The 21,246-nt window shown below is 37.2% G+C and overlaps 1 protein-coding gene across 16 annotated transcripts in view; it reads right to left on the reverse strand.

The window, feature by feature from the left end:
* The window catches only part of Enpp2 (ectonucleotide pyrophosphatase/phosphodiesterase 2), a 111,090-nt gene that overhangs the window by 57,992 nt on the left and 31,852 nt on the right, over window positions 1-21,246 (reverse strand). For 11 of the 16 annotated variants that reach the window (XM_015486402.2, XM_015486401.2, XM_015486411.2 and 8 more), the window contains 4 exons: window positions 15,191-15,293; window positions 5,673-5,828; window positions 2,907-3,032; window positions 353-413 (listed from right to left, as the gene is read on the reverse strand). In XM_015486402.2, the coding sequence (XP_015341888.1) occupies window positions 353-413; window positions 2,907-3,032; window positions 5,673-5,828; window positions 15,191-15,293 (446 nt within the window). Of the gene's footprint in view, window positions 1-352; window positions 414-2,906; window positions 3,033-5,672; window positions 5,829-15,190; window positions 15,294-15,513; window positions 15,729-21,246 lie in introns of those variants that run through there. The other 5 variants (XM_015486416.2, XM_015486415.2, XM_015486413.2 and 2 more) reach the window with 2 other exon arrangements.

Consider the following 21,246-nt stretch of genomic DNA (forward strand, 5'->3'; position numbering starts at 1 on the left):
TGTATATGTATATATACATATATGTGTGTGTGTGTGTGTGTGTGTGTGAGTATGCCTGACATGTTTCCTTCTTCAGTGATAGTCAGGTGACAACATAGGGGATAGTCAGACTCCACGCAAGTGACAAGAAATCTGTTAAAACTTTAAGATAGCTTTTGACTGGTAGATTACTTGTAAGTACGCACCAGTTTGTAAGGAAGGATTTCAGTTTTACATTGTTTATATCCAGTAACCATTTATTCTCTGTGACGTTTTACTAATAATACGTACAATTTTATGAGACTGACGCACTGCCTGCTGCGCTAAGAAGGCACATAGTACAATTTTATAATATTCATTAAAATACACTTACCCTGCAGGACACTCTGGGGCCTTTATTTCTTCACAGTCATCATCTACCCAATGTGATTCTCCTAGAAGGAAAAGCGTTGTCTGTTTATCGTGGAGACTAATTACGTGTGACACCCAGAGCCTTGAAGCACATAATCCCAGGATCTGTGTCCTGTTGGACACTTGCTAATGGAATACCATCTAAAGTGAAATTCTGAAATAAAGTGTAGTGTCTGGTTTGGCTTTTAAAGTACACCCATACATGGTGGGAAAGCTAAGATTTAATAACCTCAAGTGGTGTTTATTTGAGCCTTGAGAGTCTAAATGGTTTGTAGATTAAAAAAAACCAGTGGCGTCAGTGAACAAAATTTCATGTTTGTATCCCTCCAGAAATAAACTGTTTGGTCATTAGATGGAACATTCTTTTCTCTACCACTGAAGATCTCAAAGCCATAAAAAGCATGACATATTTCCCTTAAGATGGGGAAAAAGGTTTAGAATATACAGGGGTGATAAATGGGAGATGACAATATGGAGATTATTTGCCAATGGATCTGTATATGGCCTTGATTTTTAGAAATGCAAACCAATTTCACTCCTATCTTGCACCAGGATCTGACAGCATAGACCTAAGTCTTTCCTGAGTTATCTCCATCAAAATAGAGAACAGAAAAGTGTTCATATTGAAAAACAAAAAACCGCTGTTGGTCCCCAGCGGTTTGTGTGGTTTGATCTTTAGAGGGGCAGTGTTGAAGTGGTATAACCTTTCAAATGTGGAATCTAGTGGAAAGTAATTAGGTCATGGGAGCACCATCCTCAGAAGAGATTATTGCAGGTCTCTTAGGACTGGGTTAGTTCCCAAAAGAATGGGTTATCATAAGAAGCCTGGCAGCAATCTTAAATCCCTCTATGACACATGTACCTCCCACTATAATATGATCTATTCTCCATGATGTGACATAGCTAGAAAGACCCCACCAGAGACTGCCCAATCTTGAACTTTCAACCTCCAAAATTGTGAGCTAAATAAACCTCTTCTCCATATAAAGTTTCCAGCCTCAAGTAGTTTGCTATAGTAACACACTCACACACCAAAGGGAGGGGTGGAGATTGTAAAAGCTTTTCTTTGGAGAAAATGAAATTTAAAAAAAAAAAAGAATTTGCCTTAAATTGTTCTACGACAAACAAAAATTGCATGCCTTAAATTTTGCAATCACTAATATGGAAAAACTTCTCCTATTTAAAGAGCATTGGAAATCTCTGTTAGTCAATAAGAATCTAACTACTTAACTACTGGGTAAGTACTATGCTCCTTAAAATGGGGAAGATTTACTAAACACATAGTAAGTCAGGGCATCCATATGGGCTTCATAAAAGTACTAAAAATAGAATATTAAACCAGAAAAATCTGCTTTAATATTTAATAATTCAATGAGCAATGATACCTCAGAGTTTTTTTATCTTCATTTTTTTTCTAAAAGCCTTTGTGGCTGATGCACTTACTGCATAGGAAAATTTTTAAATTTCCCTTTTGAGGAAAGGGCTGTAAGTTCTTAGTTCTTTAAAAATCTTTAAAAATAAAAGCATAATTCTTAGGTTAGTAGAAATTCATAATAGAGTAATTGCTTGGGTATGAGAAATTTGCTACATTCACTAATATAATACAATTTTCTCACAACTATACACCTAACACATTTTAGAACTGAATTGCTCTTTCCCTAAAAACTTTTAACAGAAACTCTTTATAAATGTTCCGTATAGGACACAGGGGAAAGAGTTTTGTTTAGCAACTAAAGAGTGACTTAAAAGGTATAGATAAAGAATCTTGGGTCTTTCCATTAACATCTATAAGGGCTTGGCACAGTGCCTTAAACTTCTTAAAGACAGAAACTACATCTTTTATATTTTCTGTAGTCATTGATCTTGTTAATGATTATAATAAAAGCATAATATTCCACCACCAACCATAGGAAGAAAACACACATTCACATAAGGCTCAGGTGTGCAGCATTATCAGTCTTTATCAGCTAGTACCCCCATCCCTAGGCTGTGTCCCCTCCATATAAAAGCCACACCCTCCTGCCTCAAGTCTGCAACTCTGGGATTTAATTTTCAGAACCATCAGTAGAGTAGGCCATGGTGATCTTTACCTGAGACATCACCCACCCCTGCCTCCCAACCTGCTGCCCTTGCTCTTTCACATGGTTTTTCTACAAAGCCTGCCCTTAACTTCAGGTACCAAATTCCTATCTCAGGTTCTGCTTTTAGGAAACCTGACCCAAAACTAAGACAGAAAAGTGAAAAGTCTCTTCATTATTGTAGTTCTAATTATGGAATTGGGCTTTATTTCCTTGCTACTTCAGATTAAGGAAATGCAGGATAGAAAAACTAAAAAATGCATGAGAAATTAAAAAGGACAACTCCACCCCACCCCCACTTACACTCCCATGTCCAAGGTGTTTTCTAAGTTATCCCCATCAAAAACAGAAAAGGGCTCATATTGGGAAAAAAAAAATACCCTAGGGTATCACCAATTTTCATTCTTCTAGATCTCGTGCTGATCCCAAGACATGTACCTTTGCAAACTACTTGGTAATTAGTACAGCAGTCTCCCCTGAGCAAGCAGTCCTCGGAGCAGTGACACGCATTTTCCTCATTCCGTACTTCTCCACATCTGTCCTTAGTACACTCCCAGCCTCGAGCTGAAATCATCACAATAAAACACTTTCACTGCTGCATACAAACCAAATGAAAGAGGCCACAATTGCTTATGGGTTTCCAACAAAAAAAGCTCAGATCCCACATCATTTAATCTGCTTGTGAAATCTGAGTCAGCCTCAGACCTAGAGGTATTTGGAGGATTTACAGATTGGATGAATTTCTAATGTTTCAAGGCTGGGGACAAACTCAAAGTACAATTGACCTCCTTTGGAAAAAATGGTACCTGGAAAGGCAAGCAAAATCTCTCTCCCATTCCCCTATTGTCCTAAGGGACCCAATAAAATGCATGGTTTAAAAGATTGGTGATAGGGATATCTATCATTGTAGAGATGATCTCCATAGCTCTGCTCATTTATTTTCAGAAGTAGCTTTATTTAACTTTGATCAGCTTGATTTCAATGCAAATAATAAGGCTGGACATGTAACATAGTGGTAGACTTGGACTAGCATGTGTGAGGCCTGAGTATGATCCCCAGCACTGAAAAAAATATATTTTTTAAAATAAAAGCATCCAGTGCTGAAAGGTCTGGGAGCCTTTGATAGCAATATGAAATTTCAGAGTCCAATTTTATACTGTATGTTTAAATTTTGTAAATGCACATACACTTTGACCTAGGAATTCATCTTAAGGAAATAGAAAAAAGTATTTATGTACATGAGTGGTATTCATTGATACATTATTCTCAGTCGCAAAAGTTGAAGGAATATAAATGTTGATTCATTAATGTTAGGTCTCAACACTTTGCAGAATGTAGACATTCAAAAGAATGATGTGGAGAAAGGTTTATGGATATGGATACTCCAACACACGTTTACATATGTATATATAAGTGCATATACACACATGCATTCACACCAAACACACGCAGAGACAGAGAGTAATCAGAGTTTGCAGTGAACCATCATGCTTATTGCTAGAGTGTGCTTGTATCAGCAATGAAGAATCTCAGAGATTTTCTCCCTTGACTTTTTTTTTTTAAAGAGAGAGAGAGAAAATTTTTTAATATTTATTTTTTAGTTTTCGGTGGACACAACATCTTTATTTTATTTTCATGTGGTGCTGAGGATCGAACCCAACGCCCCGCGCATGCCAGCTGAGCGCACTACCCTTGAGCCACATCGCCTCTCTCCCTTGACTTTTTATTGTTATTTGATATTTGATCCTGCCACCATCAACATTGTGTTTGAACATAGGAGAATAAACCATTTTACAAAAGGGTATTATAGTTCATCTTTATTAAGCCTGAGAGAAAGGCATGAGCTACATTTAGAAAGAGCTAAGCTAGAGTCCAGGGGATCCTTTAAACTTTTCAAGAAACTCTAAGATCAAGACTTTAGAAAATTGACATAGCATGTCAGGGACAAAATACTGAAGGTACGACAAACATAAAGCAATAATAAAATCCTTAGTGCCAAGCAAACAAAGACTGCTGACTTGAAACAATTTTTGAAGCCAAAGAACTCTCTGGAACATCTGTTCCATCCATACACTCCATTTACAATGGTCTCAGCATTTAAGTTTGCAGAGTCACAACTAAGGAACATGGGGAAAGTTCCAAAGGAAGCAACAACGACAAAAAGAGGTGGCTATGTTCTTGGAAAAATATTATGAAAAGCAAGAGTCTAAAATGAAACTCTTCTTATTTTGCAGGGGCTGAGGGGCAAAAATCAGTATGAGTATGGGAGTTGATATTGAGTTTCATATAAACCAAGGGGCTATGGCTTAAGTAAAAGGGAATAGTGTCTCTATTTCTAACAATATCACTGAAAATATAATTAATAACAGAGATTTTTTAGACTTTTTAAAGAATCATCCATGCATAAAAGTCTGAAAATAAGTAATAACTGGTCAAGGGAGCTGTGGAATCCCCTTCTAGGGGTGATAAGAACAGGGTTGGCCACTGTCTTTCTTAGGCTTTTCCTGGAGGCATGATGGTGACCTCATAAAGTATCTTAAAAGTCCATCTGAAATGTTTACTTTTGAAAACAGAACAAGTATGATAGAAAAAGTCCCCAAAGGTGTTTTTTCTCAACTAATGTGCACTCATCTGAGAGCCTGTATATTCTAATGACTGTTCCACCATGTGAGAAATACAAAGAAAACCAGGAAATCTTAGAGGAAGATTTGAAGCTACCCAGAGCACAAGACCCCAAATAGAATTCCATAATCAATTTCCATTTGTACAGAAAATAGGGAACGACATCAGGGCAGACCAGCAGTCACTACATAAGATGAAAGAAAACAAATGCTAGAAATAGGGCAGGTAAACAAAAAAAAAAAAAATTTTTTTTGAACCTAAAACTTTAAGAATGTGCACATTTTGGGCCCATGTACAATGGCAATGAACACAGGAATTTGCAAGAAAAGGCAGAAATGGTGACTATGAACCAAAGCCTATACACAAACACTTTTAAAACCAGCATATGATGACTAATGTGAAGGCCCAGTGTGGGAACAAGTCATTCACACAGGACGTGTTCATCACACGACCAACAGTCATTCAAGAAACAAAACTGAAATCCATAGTTCAGACAGGCCAAAGCAGGGGGCAACTCCAGGGCATCCAACATCAGCCTCTAGGCCATCTACTGGAAAGAGAGAGGACACCTAAGTGACATACCTGTCTTCAAACAGAGCTCATCAAAATCATGACAGCAACTGCTGTAACTCTTACACAAGTTGTCACACCGACAATCAGGAGGTCCAACCTCTTGAAGTTCAAAACATCTTCCCTTGCAAGATCCAGAGGTGTTGGTCCAAGGGGAGTCGGATAGCACTGCAAGGATCAAGAGGTAAAGGCAATGATTTAGGAAGGGGGTCATGACACTAGAAGAATGGCCCTGGGAAGCCATGCAAATGAGAGTTAAACAACCAAAGGAAAACATTTATCAGGGTATCAAACCCATAGAAAAAGTAAAATCTGTTAGCTATTGGTTTCATTATTATTTATTATTACAAATGTGTCAGGTTACTTCCCCAGTAGAAATAAGAATTTGTTTCCCTATTTAATAATGCATTGCTTTTTATAAGAAAAATTAAGCTCAAATATTCTGAAGACAGTCTGAATATATGTGATGGAATAGAAGAAGACTTTTACTATCTCTTCTAACCAAAAATCTATGTCATAGCCAGTGTTATACAAACATAAACTCCACAATCTCATCTTGTCAAGAACAAACCCTCTTATCATTATTCTCATGTGATAAAATTATAGTCCTAGAAACCTCAAGTCATCTAAATTTGGGGAAAAGAAAGAATTCCATGAGATGAAAATTTCACAAATTCATAATTTACAGGAAATGTAAGTTTAAAAATTAAGCGGTAATTTTATTCACTGTAGTACCTAAAAGATAAAATGTCTAGGAACAAATTTAATAACATGTATAGAACCTACATAAAGAATACTTTAAAACTTTACAAAAAGACATTTCAAAAGGTCTAATTCCATCAAAATTCATACCACCTTAGATGTAAAAATATTATGAAAATATTAATTTTTCCTATATATCCCTAAAGGTTCAATGCAATCACAATAAATATATCAACAGTTCTTAAAACTTGAGAAAATAAAAAAGATGTATGTAAAAAGAAATATATGAAAATAGGAAAACACTGAAGAGGAAAAGTAATTTGGTAACTAGACAGAAAAGTATATTCTGAAGTTAAATAATTAAAATAGCTTGGTACTAGAAAACAAGTACATCAGTGTTATATATGGTCCCAGGAATAGGAACCATATATAAATGCTAAATATATGAGAATATATTGTATAATAAAATGACATTTAAAACCAGAGAAAGAGAAAAGGATTAATCAGTAAGTTGTGACTGGAGAAAAGTAAGCTGGACCCTCACCCCAGTTAATAAGATAACTAATTTATGGTGAATATAAATATAAACTGATAACTGTTTCTAAGAATGCAAATTTTTGTAAAATAGAATACAATTTAGAAACATCTATCAACATTTTAAAACGTGCATGACTCTTCCAGAAATTTCATTACCTCTCATATATAATTGCAAAAGTTCTCTAAAATACATGCACACACACGAAAAAATGACCATTATTCACTGCTTTTTTTTTTTTTTTTTAATGTGCAGGAGGAAGGGTCCCTGAAGTCAACCAAAGGTACTTTATCCATCCATCAAGAAAGAATCCCTATATTTATAAGTGGAATGTTGCTTGCCCTTAGAAGAATGAGTCAGATCTGTATAGGCTAATGGAAAATCCACAAAACATATAAACAATTTTTTTTTTTAAGAACAAAGTACCAGTAAATGGATGGAACTGGAGATGATCATGCTAAGTGAAATAAGCCAACCCCCTCCCCCAAAACAAAGGTCAAATGTTCTCTCTGATATGTGGATGCTAACACACAATAAGGGGTGGGGGTAGGAGAATAGAAGTTCATTGGAATAGAAAAGGGGAATGAAGGGAAGGGAGTCGGGATGGTAATAGGAAATACAGAATGAATTACACCTAACTTTCCTATGGTCCTTTATAAATATACAACCAGTGACACTCCACATCATGTACAACCACAAGAGTGGGATCCTAATTAGAATAAGTTATACTTCATGTGTGTATAATATGTCAAAATATATTGTATCGTTGTGTATATCTGAAAAGAACAAAGTAGCCTGGCAAGGTGGCACACGCCTGTAATCCCAGTGGCTCAGGAGGCTGAGGAAGAAGGATCTTGAATTCAAAGCCAGCCTCAGCAAAAGCAAGGTGCTATGCAACTCAGTGAGACCCTGTCTCTTAAAAAAAAAGAAAAAGAAAAAAGAAAAGAAAGAAAGAAAATACAATCTAGGGCTGGGGATGTGGCTCAGAGTTCTAGTGCCCCTGAGTGCAATCCCCATTACCAAAAAAAAAAAAAAAAAGAACAAAGTACATAATAGTGTTACAGTATTAAGGATTATGTATTAGATTTTGTGCTAAAAAAGAGAGATAAAGAGAGCATTAAGGACAAGAGATAAGGATGGAAATAACAGAGTCAGAGCTGGAGAGGGGAGACAGAGACAGAGAGGGAGGGAGAGACTGAGAGTAAAGGGATTAAGAAAATGTGCAGGTATGAATTAACCTTTTTCTTCCCTGTAAGAAACTGTTTACAGGAATTATATCTCTGGAAAATGACTGAGAAAATTAATTTCTGTAATTTGAAATTACTGGCGTTTTACAAATTTGTGGGTAGTTCTCTGGATTTTTTTTTAATCGCTTGGTTACTTTCTTCTATATATCACATATGTATATATGCATGTGTGTGTATAAAACATGTCATACAATATATAGTACATGTAAATACATTAACAAGTATTATTTATAACATGCTATTTTTAATTTTATTTCCATGTTTATGAATTTCATTTTTTTAATAATCCACATGTATCACTTTTAAAAATCAAGAAAAAGTGAAGAACAGGAGAAAAGATGTTAAGTGACATTTCCCAGTTCATCCACACCATGTAATTGAACATCCTGCTCATCCCTGAGTCCTTTGTCTTCTTTATAATCAGAATCACCCAATGCTAACCTTTATGGCATCAGATCAGTTGAACTAAAGCAAACAGATTCACTAGACCATGAAATGTGAAATGCTTTCGCATGGTTGATTCTGTGATGTTGAAATACATACAAACCACATCAGTTCAGTTTAGGAAATAATGTCAGTTTCCACTGCAGTGCCTTACCTCTGGTCTAAAAACCACATTTTTTCTATTGACTTTGGCCAACCTAAGAACAGCGTATGCTGAACCACAGGAAACCATGGCAAGGAGAAGGAATTGAAAAGGGAAAAAAAGAAAAGATGGTCCTATAGTAAAAACAAAGATAAGGAAAAACTTATAGTTGAATATTCCTTTTTTAAGGCTAGTGGTTAGATAGAATCACTGCATTAGCAGCTAATAAATGGTGAGCAGTTCTCACTCCAATGAGCTGCATACAGAAGCCTGCTCAGCTCTGCTGAGAGAGGAGGAGACCTACAGGCATGTCATTCACAGGTTTTTTTTGTTTGTTTGTTTGTTTTTGACCTGCCTTGTCTCCTTTAGGGGTCCCAGAAAGCATTTGAAATTTTCCTGCACTTATGCCCGTCATATTCTCCTTATCTTAATCTATTCCCTATATCTTTTTTACTTTCAAAATATCCATATAGGCCAGGAGTAGTGGTGCACACCTGTAATCCCAGCAGCTCAGGAGGCTGAGACAGGAGTATCATAAGTTCAAAGCCAGCCTCAGCAATTTAGCAAGGCCCTAAGCAACTCAGCAAAACCCTGTCTCTAAATATAATATCTTAAAAAGGGCTGGGGATGTGGCTCAATGGCTAAGCACCCCTAGGTTCAATCCCTAGTACAAACAAACAAACAAAATCTGTTGCAAATGCTTCATCATTTTGTGCTCTTTTTTCATGCATAGTATCAAAATGATTTTTACTATTAATCATTCTTTCACTTTGTGCCTTGCTTTGTTTTTCAATATAATTGACTCTCACTCAAGGGTTGACCCTTATCACAGCCCTCCTGACCAAGCTTTAGACTGAAGACAGCTTTGTTAGAGCTGCATTTACATTCATAAAGCAAAGATACATCTCATAAAAAATACTCAAGATTGTGTTATCCACAGCTTCAAACAGGAGTGAATTCCTGAGCCTGTGGGGATTAGGGGATATCTATGCCCAAATTCGCTCGGTGCTGACAGGAATCACAGGGACAGAAAAATGCAAAGATAGTTTGAGCCATACAAAGCCTCTTCTAACCCTAAGAAATTTGAGCTGCCATTGCTTTTTCAGTAAAAGAGAACAGCAGAGAGTAGGAGAATGTTCACTTTGCCTTTCCAGGTCCTGATGCATCTTGGCTACCTGCTTTCATGACAAGTTTGGGGTCCTATTCATTTTCTAGGAATTCTGTATCTCATCCTCTTCATTCTAGCTTGCTTTTATTTATTTATTTATTTGTGTGTGTGTTTGTTGAATTCCTGGCCCAGGTTCCATGTCTTTCTTCCTACACCAGAGAACAGCTTTGGGGGGACTTTTCTTTTTATTGTGCCCGATTCAACACCAAATGTGGAAAGATTAGTTGATTATACATCTGAGTTTTAAATTCCAAGCCCCCCTTTACTTGACCTAAATCAAGAGAACATGGACCTGAGCACCTTAGTTCTTTAGCTCAATGAGAGGATGGCAAAAAAAAAAAAAACACACAAGGAACCATGAACTTGTGGCCTCCCATGATTTTCCTGAGAGCCCCACAAAAGCTTGAAACTAAAAAAGAAGACAAACTCTAAAGAGCAAGCAAACACAAAGTACTCAGAAGTATTAAGTTAGAAATACGTAGTAAGTGTGATAGGGCCTTCAAATTAGATCTTAGGAGGCACTTGCCAATATTTTTATGTAATTCAAATTACATTGCTGCCTTTAAAATCATATATTTAAATGATGTTATTTTACTTCAATGATAAAGTCAGTCCTAGAATCATGAATAACAAATGTTACAGAACCTTACAAATATATTTTGTTATTTTTTCAAAAGGACATTGGATTTTAAAATTAAATATATACCTGATATGCATACCAACAGTGCCATACACTCCTTATTTTTCACAGAAGTATAATTTCATGACTTAAAGAAATACCAATATAAATCATAATTTGTTATTTCATTCAAAAACCTTTTTTTTAGAATATCCCATCTCACTGTCCACATACACAGAGAGGGTTGGAGAATTCTGGTGTCATTTATTCCACAGATATACAGGAAAAAAAAATAATGAAAATGTATAGCCTCTTGGGAAAAAGCGTAATTGATATAAGAGTCGTGATCAAAATATAAATCCATCCCGGGCACCCCATCATATTTCCCTCGAAATTCTCCCACACAGAAAAATTTTCAAATTTGGGTAATGACCAATAAGGGAGAGAGTCTTTAAATTGAAAACATGAAGCCCAGCCCAAAGTTGGAAGGTTTTTTTCTTTCAAACTTCTTCTAACAGGCTGCTCCTGTTTTCAGAGTTTGGGACACTGCTCCCTATCTGTCCCTCCCATTCATTCTGGTTCTCAGCCCAGGTGTTTCCTGAAAGTGAGAAGAAAGCCCTGAATTGGATTTCAAGTTGTGGTTGTGCCTTTTCTCAAAAGCATTAAAACAGAAAGGGTTCCCCCTGGGTTGCCCTGTTTGAAGTAAACCCAGGGAAACCCCAAGGGCAGCATGGATGCCACTCAAGATTCCACTCAGCTCTAGAATTTAATACTGTCTTATGCCTCTTCTGGAGTATCTGATTCATCTTTTTAGGTAATACTTTCTTGTTTTGAAGTTGCTTTTATTTTTCTGATGGTTCTGACTTCACCCTTTAGCAAGCAGCTCTATATACAGGCCTGCTCTCCACCTCTCTGCTTCCTAACATCACTTTCTATAAATACCCACTCATGGGCATCACTGTTTCCTCATCTTCAGAGCTGCTAGGCCAGATTTCATAAGGCTTTTTTTTTTTTTCTTTTTTTTTTTTTAATATAAATAGGTCCACCTGGGATAATATAAATAGGTGTTTTCAAACACCTGTACTTTCAAAGAATTTATCAATAAAATGTCCTCCTATGGAAGACCTCACAAACTACAAGAAAATAGATTTCTTTGGGATTTAAATCAAAAGTTAAAAACTTAATTAAATGTCTAACCTATTCAGAGAGCCTTAAAGGTAAGGAGTAGCATGAATCTGAATGATTTGCAAATCTGCTAGCAAACAATGAAACATTGTCACCTTAAATCATGGTTTTATTAGCCCTACGAATACATGTAGAAACTGGCCTTACAAGTGAAGATAAATTCAATGTATTATCCTATTTTAATAAGACTTCTAAAATTTTCAAATGAAAATGAACCTTCTCACCCCAATACCATTTCTGTTGTCTCTGTGATTCACAAAAAAAAAAAAAATGTTTTTCCTCATAAAATTATTTATGATACTTTACATTTCATATTTATCCATAAATTTCAGTTGTATATTTTGAAAGTTTCTTGTTAAACCAATGAAAAGGACAATAAATTGGACTGAGCTTTCAGGTTTCTAATAGCCAGGTATTCATGAGCTCACAAGTTTCCCTTTGTCTTTCAAGTATTAAGTTGCATATATTTCAAATATACAGGTGGCTATTCCATTTCCACCTCAGAACTGAAAGAATATGTATGTCATAAGCTTCAATAAAGTAGACTCCCCCATACCATCATAATCCCACACAAATACAGGTGTACATGAGAACATGAACACCTGTGCACACATAAATTCTCTTGCAGTCTTTTTAAAACCAAATCAAGAGATCTGCATTAGATGTTCAGGACAAAGATGTCAAACTGGATTGCAGTTGTTACTCACATTTTCTTTGAAAATTGATACCTGCCATCTTGCTTACCTGAGTGCCCTTTATGTTTACCCAAAAGAATTATAATTTGCTCTGCTCATTTTATACCTTCTAATAAGTCTTTATGTGTCTGGTAAAATAAATTTTATTCCACCCTTACTTCCAATAGATGACTAGTTCCTAACAATAAACCCAGCTAACAAGTATGCTAGTTAATTAATTATAAGTTTGTTTACTCTGCCACAACCTTGAAACCAATGCCTCAGTCCATAGTACAACAGTAAGGGTCTACATGTGTGTAGAACATTCTCCACTGTTGCTGCATAAAAAACAAGAGGCTGCATGCTTTTAAACAGTGGATCTTGCTTTAATCAGTCCAGAGCTAGCCATATATGAATACCCTTTGTGTTCCTTGTGTTTGTTAAAAAAAAAAAACAATAACAACTTGAAGCACTAAACTTTGTAGGATTTCTTTGGAATCCAAAAGGATTTTTTGAAAATGGGAAAGCAGGAGTGCTTTCCTTCCTGGTGTCTTATCTTACTCCACATATAAAATTTACCCAGTGTTTTCTAATGTGAAGGCTTTACTAACAGAATGATCAATCACATATTATTTGAAAAATGTCCCTTCTAGGCACATGTGGCATTTAAAAAGACATAAAAACTCTGCACTATGCTTTCCCAGTTTCCATCTTTGGTCTTTCCTCTGGAGGAATCAACCACAGCACCTAAACAATAGGTAAGCTACATCAGAAGAAAAATTAAAAATAAAAAGTGTGCAGACCTAACAAAACACTTCAACTCAGACTTAAATTGTATTGTACCCCTAAGACAAAGCTTCTCACTCATAGGTGGAAGTTTAACTAATAAATTATTTTAGATGCTATCATAAAGCCTGAAACAATCAGTAATTTAAATTATTTAATAATCAAATGTTTTGTAATGTATTTAAAATTATATAATTTATAGATTATAATGTAGACCATACTACTTTTCCAAAAGTAACATGGATTTGTTAGTTCTTTTAGTTGTTGCTTATAACATTTGGAAATAATTTAACATATACAAAGTATTTTTGAAGATTACTAAAGCCGACCTACATTTTCCACATTTTCTAGTGGAGAACACTCAAGACAAGAAAGCAAGATGGAAATCAGGATTTTTTTTTTTTTAATCCAGAAGGAAATTAGAGATCACCCAGGTCAGCTTCTCAGTGGGCAGCTAGGGAAGAGACTTCACACATGACTTGCCCAAGACCTCACTGCCTACTATATGAACAGAGAGTATCAGTCTAAGACTTTTAAGACTATCTCCCAAAAGAGTCAACTTCAAAAATAATGAATATCTTAATTTTATACATGTATTAAGGAACCAGCATTTAATTTCTCAATATCAGTTTTAACCAAAAGTAATATATGAAGAGGAAACAAGAGCAAGAAAGTCCCATTTTGAATGCATTGGAAAGAACCAGCTGTTTGCTGTCAAGTTGCAAGCTGGTCCACGTGACCTTACTAAGGGTTGGATCCCCCTGGCTGTTAGTGGCACTCGAAGAGGCCTTTGAAGAGAGCATTTGCTACCAATAAAAAACAGCATTCTCTTCTAGCCCAGAGACCCTTCACCTCCCTCCAACAGAAGACAGCTCCTTCTGTCCATTTGGCTTCCTGGGGCTGCAATTTTTATGATCTATTTTCTCAGTCTTGGCCCAAACCACACCCCACTTCAATTCACTAACCCACTGCTAATATTATTCTTTCAACCTTCTGGCATGACTCAAAAGCAACTTACTTGATGTAAGAAAGATTTAGTATTCCATCAAGGCATGTATCACAACTTGGTTAATAACAAAAGTTCACGCTGGCTAAACAGAGACAGGTGAGAATCTTTCACTGTGGTCAGATCAAGAAATACAGAGAAACACAAAATTTACAGAAAGACAGACAAACACTCTGGGATCTCAGAAAAAGTCAAGAAAATATTGCCCCCTAGAGTACCCATTACTTAAAATGTAATTTTTATTTCTAAAACTATCAGCGGCTCCAATTTCCAGGAAATTAACCAACTCATTGCTTAAGACCTGGTCAGTTAAGTCCCCTCCGGCTGCACAAGGAGCTCCTTCATGAGAATTCCCACTCCGCTGATGGTTCAGCATATTGTAAAAGGAAACTCTTTCACTTTGGTTCGATTAGCTAAGTCAGGGTACACTTTTAAAACTCACCTTTCCTTATGCAAAAGAAAAAACACAATGAGAAAAATCCATCCCATAAGCTCTTTGAAGTACCTCCTCTGTCTTATGTTTTTCCTGTTTGGGGTAAATCTTGATCTTAAAATTTTAAATCTCTAGAGTTTCATAGAGACAGATCACTGCCCTTTTTACTTTCATTCCTCTTTTTCCTGGATCAGAATTATCTGGTAGCAAACACTCTATTTTACATCACATGACAACAAATTGCATTTGTATAACTCCAGTCCTAACCCAACACCTGTTCTCTCACCACATCTGCTTTTGCCTTGGCTATGAAAAAATGTTTTAATTTTATCTCAACATTTATAAATTTCAAAGTACACAGACTTAAAAGTACAGTTGTTATGAAGCAACCATCAATGTGCTCTAAATAAAACCACATTTTTTTCACCTGAATTTACATATATAGCTGGTTTCATCCCAGAGGAATCTAGGAGTAAATTAGTTATCCTGCAAGATTACCTTAAAGATGGATTTCTTAAGGACTTTATGTTGATAACTAGTGAATAACATTTTTTAAAAGAACTGAAATGCAAATAGTTGTTACTCTTACCTGTCAGAGGGCCTTCATCCCATCCTTCTGCCCTCTTAATTCGACTTGCCGTGAATCCACAGCAGATATTGACACCAACAGCAAAAGTGAACAAGGATATTACCTAAGGGAATAGAGAGACTGAGTTGTCAAAGACAGCTAGACAGGACTAAATCAAATTACATGAAGCAATTCCAGTCCCTGCAACATCCCCAATCCTACAACTTCCAAAATGCATCCTAAGGTGCTGTCTCAATCTGAACAACAAACAGAAAAACTCAGATTCAAAAGGAACTGGTTCTGAGGAGCAAGCCTTTTCCCCTGCGGTTCCATCCTTCTCCTACCTGGTAAGACTGGAAGGAGCCTCTTCTTGCCATGTCAGGATTCTTGGAAAGCTTTCTGCAGCGTGTTCTCTGCCTACATGGAATGCCCTGCTCCGGGGCTCCGCGTTCAGTCTATTAACTACAAGCAATCCCACCTGGGAAGTTGACAGGCTCATCTGATTTGTCCAGAGCTTGATTTCATCACGGTTTGTTCAAATTGCAGCTCTGAGCACAAGAGGCTTAAAGCATCATCCTCCTTGTCCCCACCCCCTTATCGGTCCCTCCCCTAACACAAACCCTTTCATGTGGTATCCTCTGGCAACGTGAAGATTTCTTATGTAGCTGTGGCCAATAACAGCGCACGTTCGTTTTCCTTCCCTCACAAAAACATGGTTTGTCAAAAAGAAACCAAATGTATTTCATCCGATAAAAATGAAACAGAGCCGCACAGAGCTTTCTACCAGCTTCAAGCTTTTAAGGTTTACAATGTAGTTATTCAGTGTCGTCAACCCCGGCTTTGTTTTTTTCTTTCCTTTTTTTTTTTTTTTTTTTTAGAAGGAAAGTTTTACAATTTGTAAGCATAATAACTCTCCCTGTCTTTTCCATTTATTTATTTGCTGGCAGTTTGAAAGACCCTGTCCCTATTACGACATTCTCTGCTACTTCTGATGCCTCTGATATTTCTCACGATGAAATGTCCCGAAATTGCAACTCGCACAAGAGACAGCATTCTTTTCCCCATGTCATTGTTATATTTTAGAGAAGTAACTTTTATCAAAATACTGAGAATGCCAGCTAAGCAGCGTGCAGTCCTCCTGCCCTGTGAGGAAAGACAAAATAACTCCAGGCTCGGTCCATTCCTGCCAAAAGTCAGCTGGCTTTGAGGCATTTGGGAGGTAAGGAGCAGAAAGAAGAGGTGGAGAGGAAAGGGAGGGTAAGCTTTATTAGCAAGTGAATTGAGGATGGAAATCTCAATGGCAGCAAGAATTTAGATTTCAAGAATTGTTTTTCTAGTTATTTTTCACTTCAGTTATCATCTAGCTCCCATATAGGACCATCTAGTGTCCTCTGAGGCTCTTGTGAGTGTAAAAGTTCCTTTACTGAGCACTTTGGAAATCACAGCACGTTTAGAGGAGAAATTGAGGCCTCTAAATCTGAAAGTTGTTTAAATATTGTGTGCCTTTAAGATTCAAATGAGGGGAGGTTTGTTTGTGGCTTTTCCGGCCAGGCCCAGGGACTGTCTTTTCTAGCACAGTGCATATGCGCATACGTAAACAAACAGGGACTCACAGCTCAACCAATTACTAACGGAGCAGAGCCTCTGTGCAAATAAAACATGATAGCACAAAAGCAAGAACTTGTTTATAGTGGATTGTATAGTAGGCCTGGGTTTCATTATAAATTCTAGAGTTTAGTAACAGCTAATTGAGAATACACTGCCAAACTTTGAGTTGCCTTTCTAGAATTCTTTTAGTTTGCCCTCTTAAAAGAGATGACAGGCTTATGAATTTTTCTATGTAAATCTCTTGCTTTAGTCTGTCTGCCATACTGAATTGATTTAGAGCTGGGTATTTAGCGAGGCTTATAAAAGATGTTAACCCCATGTAATATTTTTCTACTATTTATGTTAAATTTCAAGATGCAAGCCCGTCATTTTAGGGGGAAACTATCAACCAAAAAGGAGAACATCAAGGCCATCCTGTTATTTCACTGTATGCTGCAGTGCTCCCCATGTTCTAAAAACCAAGCCCCCTCTACTCTCCAGCCTCTCCAGGCTTCGCCAGAGTCCAACAACTTGAGCCTCTGTCTGACATTTGATTGCAGAAACCCAGCGAGGGGACAATGACTATTGTCCTTCGGGGAAAAAATGGAGTTCGGAAGCAGAACATCAGCCATTATTTCATTCTATTTTAGACAGGATGACTAGCCGTATGGGAAAGAAAAGCTGGTAAGTATAAAAGCCAAGTTTAGGCATAGTTGACTTCTGCACATCACTTGGTACCATTTCCAAAAGAAGTGAGCTTAGTCCCTCTTGCTGCTAACTATTCTGCTAAATTCACTTTATCTTCTACCGGGTCGTAGAGCGTCAGGAAACTTTTCACACACATACATCATCACCATCATCATCACCACCTAAGTATTGATAAACAGAACTTTACTAAAAAGATTATCATTATAAATCAACTTCCAGGAAGATGGCCAAAGTCCCTCTGTTGGGCACCAAATCAACTGCACAATCCTATTACCCCCTCATTATGCAAAGCTGAGAAAAAAAAAACAAAAAGCCTGGGAATGCAAAGTAAGTTAAGAAATTCCACCAAAATGACTGGAATATAGTTCAAAACCTTCTTTTATAAGAAATCCCAATTAAGAAAGTTCACCTGCTGTGGTGTCTAAGATTTTGGTAGAAATTGACACATGGCTGGCTGAGGAAACAAGAAAGAGTAACTTTTTGCGAGACTGAAAAACTAAACTTCCAGCTTGGTTTATTCACCTAGCCACGTTTCAGAGAACACTGCCCCCTGGCAGAAGGAAACCTAGAACTCTAAATACATCTTTCATCAGTCTCAGCCCCTAAAAATCACTCCATGGTTCTCAATCTTTATTAGGCATAACAGCCACCCTGGGGTTTGTTTGAAATGTTGTTTATGCCCTGTTCCCTGAGATTCTGATTCCATGGTCTGCGGGGTGGGGGAGGAGAAAGGGGTGCTTAGGGGCCAGACAAGAATGGAACAATAGGTTATTCTGATGCAAGTCATACAAGGACTACATTTAGAAAAACAGAACATGAGAATAAATTACTCTGAATTAATTTACTTATGCCCTCATATTGAATTGCTTGGCTTAAATCATAATGTAATTTTTAATACATTCACTATTAATTGAACTTTAAGTTTCCATCTCTACAAGACAAGCAAGCTATGGCTGTCCCTCCAGGGGAATCATCTCCAAACTGTAAGCACAGATCAGCATTTTATTTACTTTGCTGATGGTACACAGCAGCAGTGTGTATGTTGCTTAATTGCAATACAGTAGTTGCATTTATACAAATGCACAGTCTATCTTTTCATGAAATAATTCTATGAATCCTTGTTCCCAAGTCCTGATTAAGATAAGAGGGCTTGAGGTGAACAGTGAGATTTGAAAGATATGAAACTGAGTGCTGTTATTCTTGCTTCCCGCAGTAATTATGAAATTGTCATGAAATGATTAAAACTTTATCTACATCCAGTTTCTCACTATGCAGAACTGACATGACTTGACTTGGCTTAACATTATTCCCAGAATAATTATAAGATAATGTATGATGTTAGACAATTACTAACCACATGATTTTCAGAACTATCATTTTGCAATAACTACAGCATGTACACTGTGGAAGTAATAAAACAGCACCACTGAATATTCTTCCTATTCTATTTTCAAATTCTTTTTTTTATTTTTTTTAGTTGTAGATGAACACAATATCTTTATTTTGTTAATTCATTTTTATGTGGTGCTGAGGATCGAACCCAGTGCCCCACACGTGCAAGACAAGCGCTGCACCGCTAAGCCACAACCCTAGCCCCTCTATTTTCAAATTCTTTAAGCCTTGTATTTACATTCTGCTGTGGAAGAGCAGTATTAGAAAATTAAGAAAAAAGTTGGACAACAATCATAGCCAAAGGGACATACCAATCTAAATCCAGCTGAAAATTCTGACAGTTAATTGGGGAACAAGCTGGCTCAATTGCTCCCACAATCCAGAACTGCAGATATTTATATAAAGTAGATGCCACTTAAAATGCTAAACCAAAGAAGCAAAGTTTTATGGGTAATGTATGGTCCCTGGGGGTTCTCCAGTGGAAAAATAGCACATGCCTTTTCAAATGTAAACAGGACTTGTTCTATTAGTTATTACATAATTGAAAGCTGAAATCAACACTGTCACATCTTACGGTGACTTCAACTTATATTATAAACTCACATGCATTACATTTACTCCCAATGGCAGCTAAGTATGAATCCCTCACTGGAACAATCTCTGCCCTTTATGAATATTCATTCATTCATTGCACAGATATTCATTAGCTCCTACCAGGTACCAAGCACTGTTCTGGGTACTAGTGAAGCCAGATTTAAAGTTAGGTAGTCAGTGTAGTTAGGTAAATCGGGTCTAATATTGAGTGAAATCTAAAATGGAGACCATGCGGAGAATGACTCAGGGAAAACACAGGACAACTCATGGAATGTTAATGAAGTCCCGAAAAGGCCCTAGGCCAAAGTCCACCTCAAAGAAATGTTAATGAACAGCCCCCAGCAAAAAGGTGCTGACTCAGAAGTCCTTCCTGACCAGATTACTTCTTTGGCCCACCTGTGTCCCACCCCTCGGGCCTTCCCACCTACATTCCATCACTGAAAGAACTATAAAAAGGGGAGACAACATCCCTTCCACGGATTCCACCTCTTGGGTCCCCTTCTTCCTCCGGGAGAAGTCTTTTCTGCTGTCCTTTAATAAACTTCTTTTTGTTTTTTTTCTTTTTTTTTTTTTTTATTGTTGGTTGTTCAAAACATTACATAGTTCTTGATATATCATCTTTCACAATTTGCTTCAAGTGGGTAATGAACTCCCATTTTTAGCCCATATACAGATTGCAGAATCACATCAATTACACATCCATTGATTTACATATTGCCATACTAGTGACTGTCGCGTTCTGCTACCTTTCCTATCCTCTACTATCCCCCCTCCCCTCCCCTCCCCTCCCCTCTTCTCTCTCTGCCCCCTCTACTGACCTTCATTTCTCCCCCTTGTATTATTTTTCCCTTTCCCCTCATTTCCTCTTGTATGTTCTTTTGTATAACCCTGAGGGTCTCCTTCCATTTCCATGCAATTTCCCTTTTCTCTCCCTTTCCCTCCCACCTCTCATCTCTGTTTAATGTTAATCTTCTTCTCATGCTCTTCGTCCCTACTCTGTTCTTAGTTACTCTCCTTATATCAAAGAAGACATTTGGCATTTGTTTTTTAGGGATTGGCTAGCTTCACTTAGCATAATCTGCTCTAGTGCCATCCATTTCCCTGCAAATTCTATGATTTTGTCATTTTTTAATGCAGAGTAATACTCCATTGTGTATAAATGCCACATTTTTTTTATCCATTCGTCTATTGAAGGGCATCTAGGTTGGTTCCACAGTCTTGCTATTGTGAATTGTGCTGCTATGAACATCGATGTAGCAGTGTCCCTGTAGCATGCTCTTTTTAGGTCTTTAGGGAATAGACCAAGAAGGGGAATAGCTGGGTCAAATGGTGGCTCCATTCCCAGCTTTCCAAGAAATCTCCATACTGCTTTCCAAATTGGCTGCACCAATTTGCAGTCCCACCAGCAATGTACAAGTATACCCTTTTCCCCACATCCTCGCCAGCACTTGTTGTTGTTTGACTTCATAATGGCTGCCAATCTTACTGGAGTGAGATGGTATCTTAGGGTGGTTTTGATTTGCATTTCTCTGACAGCTAGAGATGGTGAGCATTTTCTCATGTACTTGTTGATTGATTGTATGTCCTCCTCTAATTACTTCTAATTTCTACTCTGACCTTGCCTGGCGTGCTTCTTTGGTGTTATTCTTCAACATTGGGGAAGCAAGAACTCGTCACCGGTCAACAGCGGTAACACTAGCAGTACTACCCAGGAAGCTAAACCAGAGATTGCCCTGCCCTCCACATTAATCACATAGACACAGAAATGAATGTGCACTTGCAACTGTGAAAATGCA

This window comes from Marmota marmota, unplaced genomic scaffold, assembly GCF_001458135.2.
Source record: "Marmota marmota marmota unplaced genomic scaffold, marMar, whole genome shotgun sequence".
Taxonomy (NCBI): domain Eukaryota; kingdom Metazoa; phylum Chordata; class Mammalia; order Rodentia; family Sciuridae; genus Marmota; species Marmota marmota.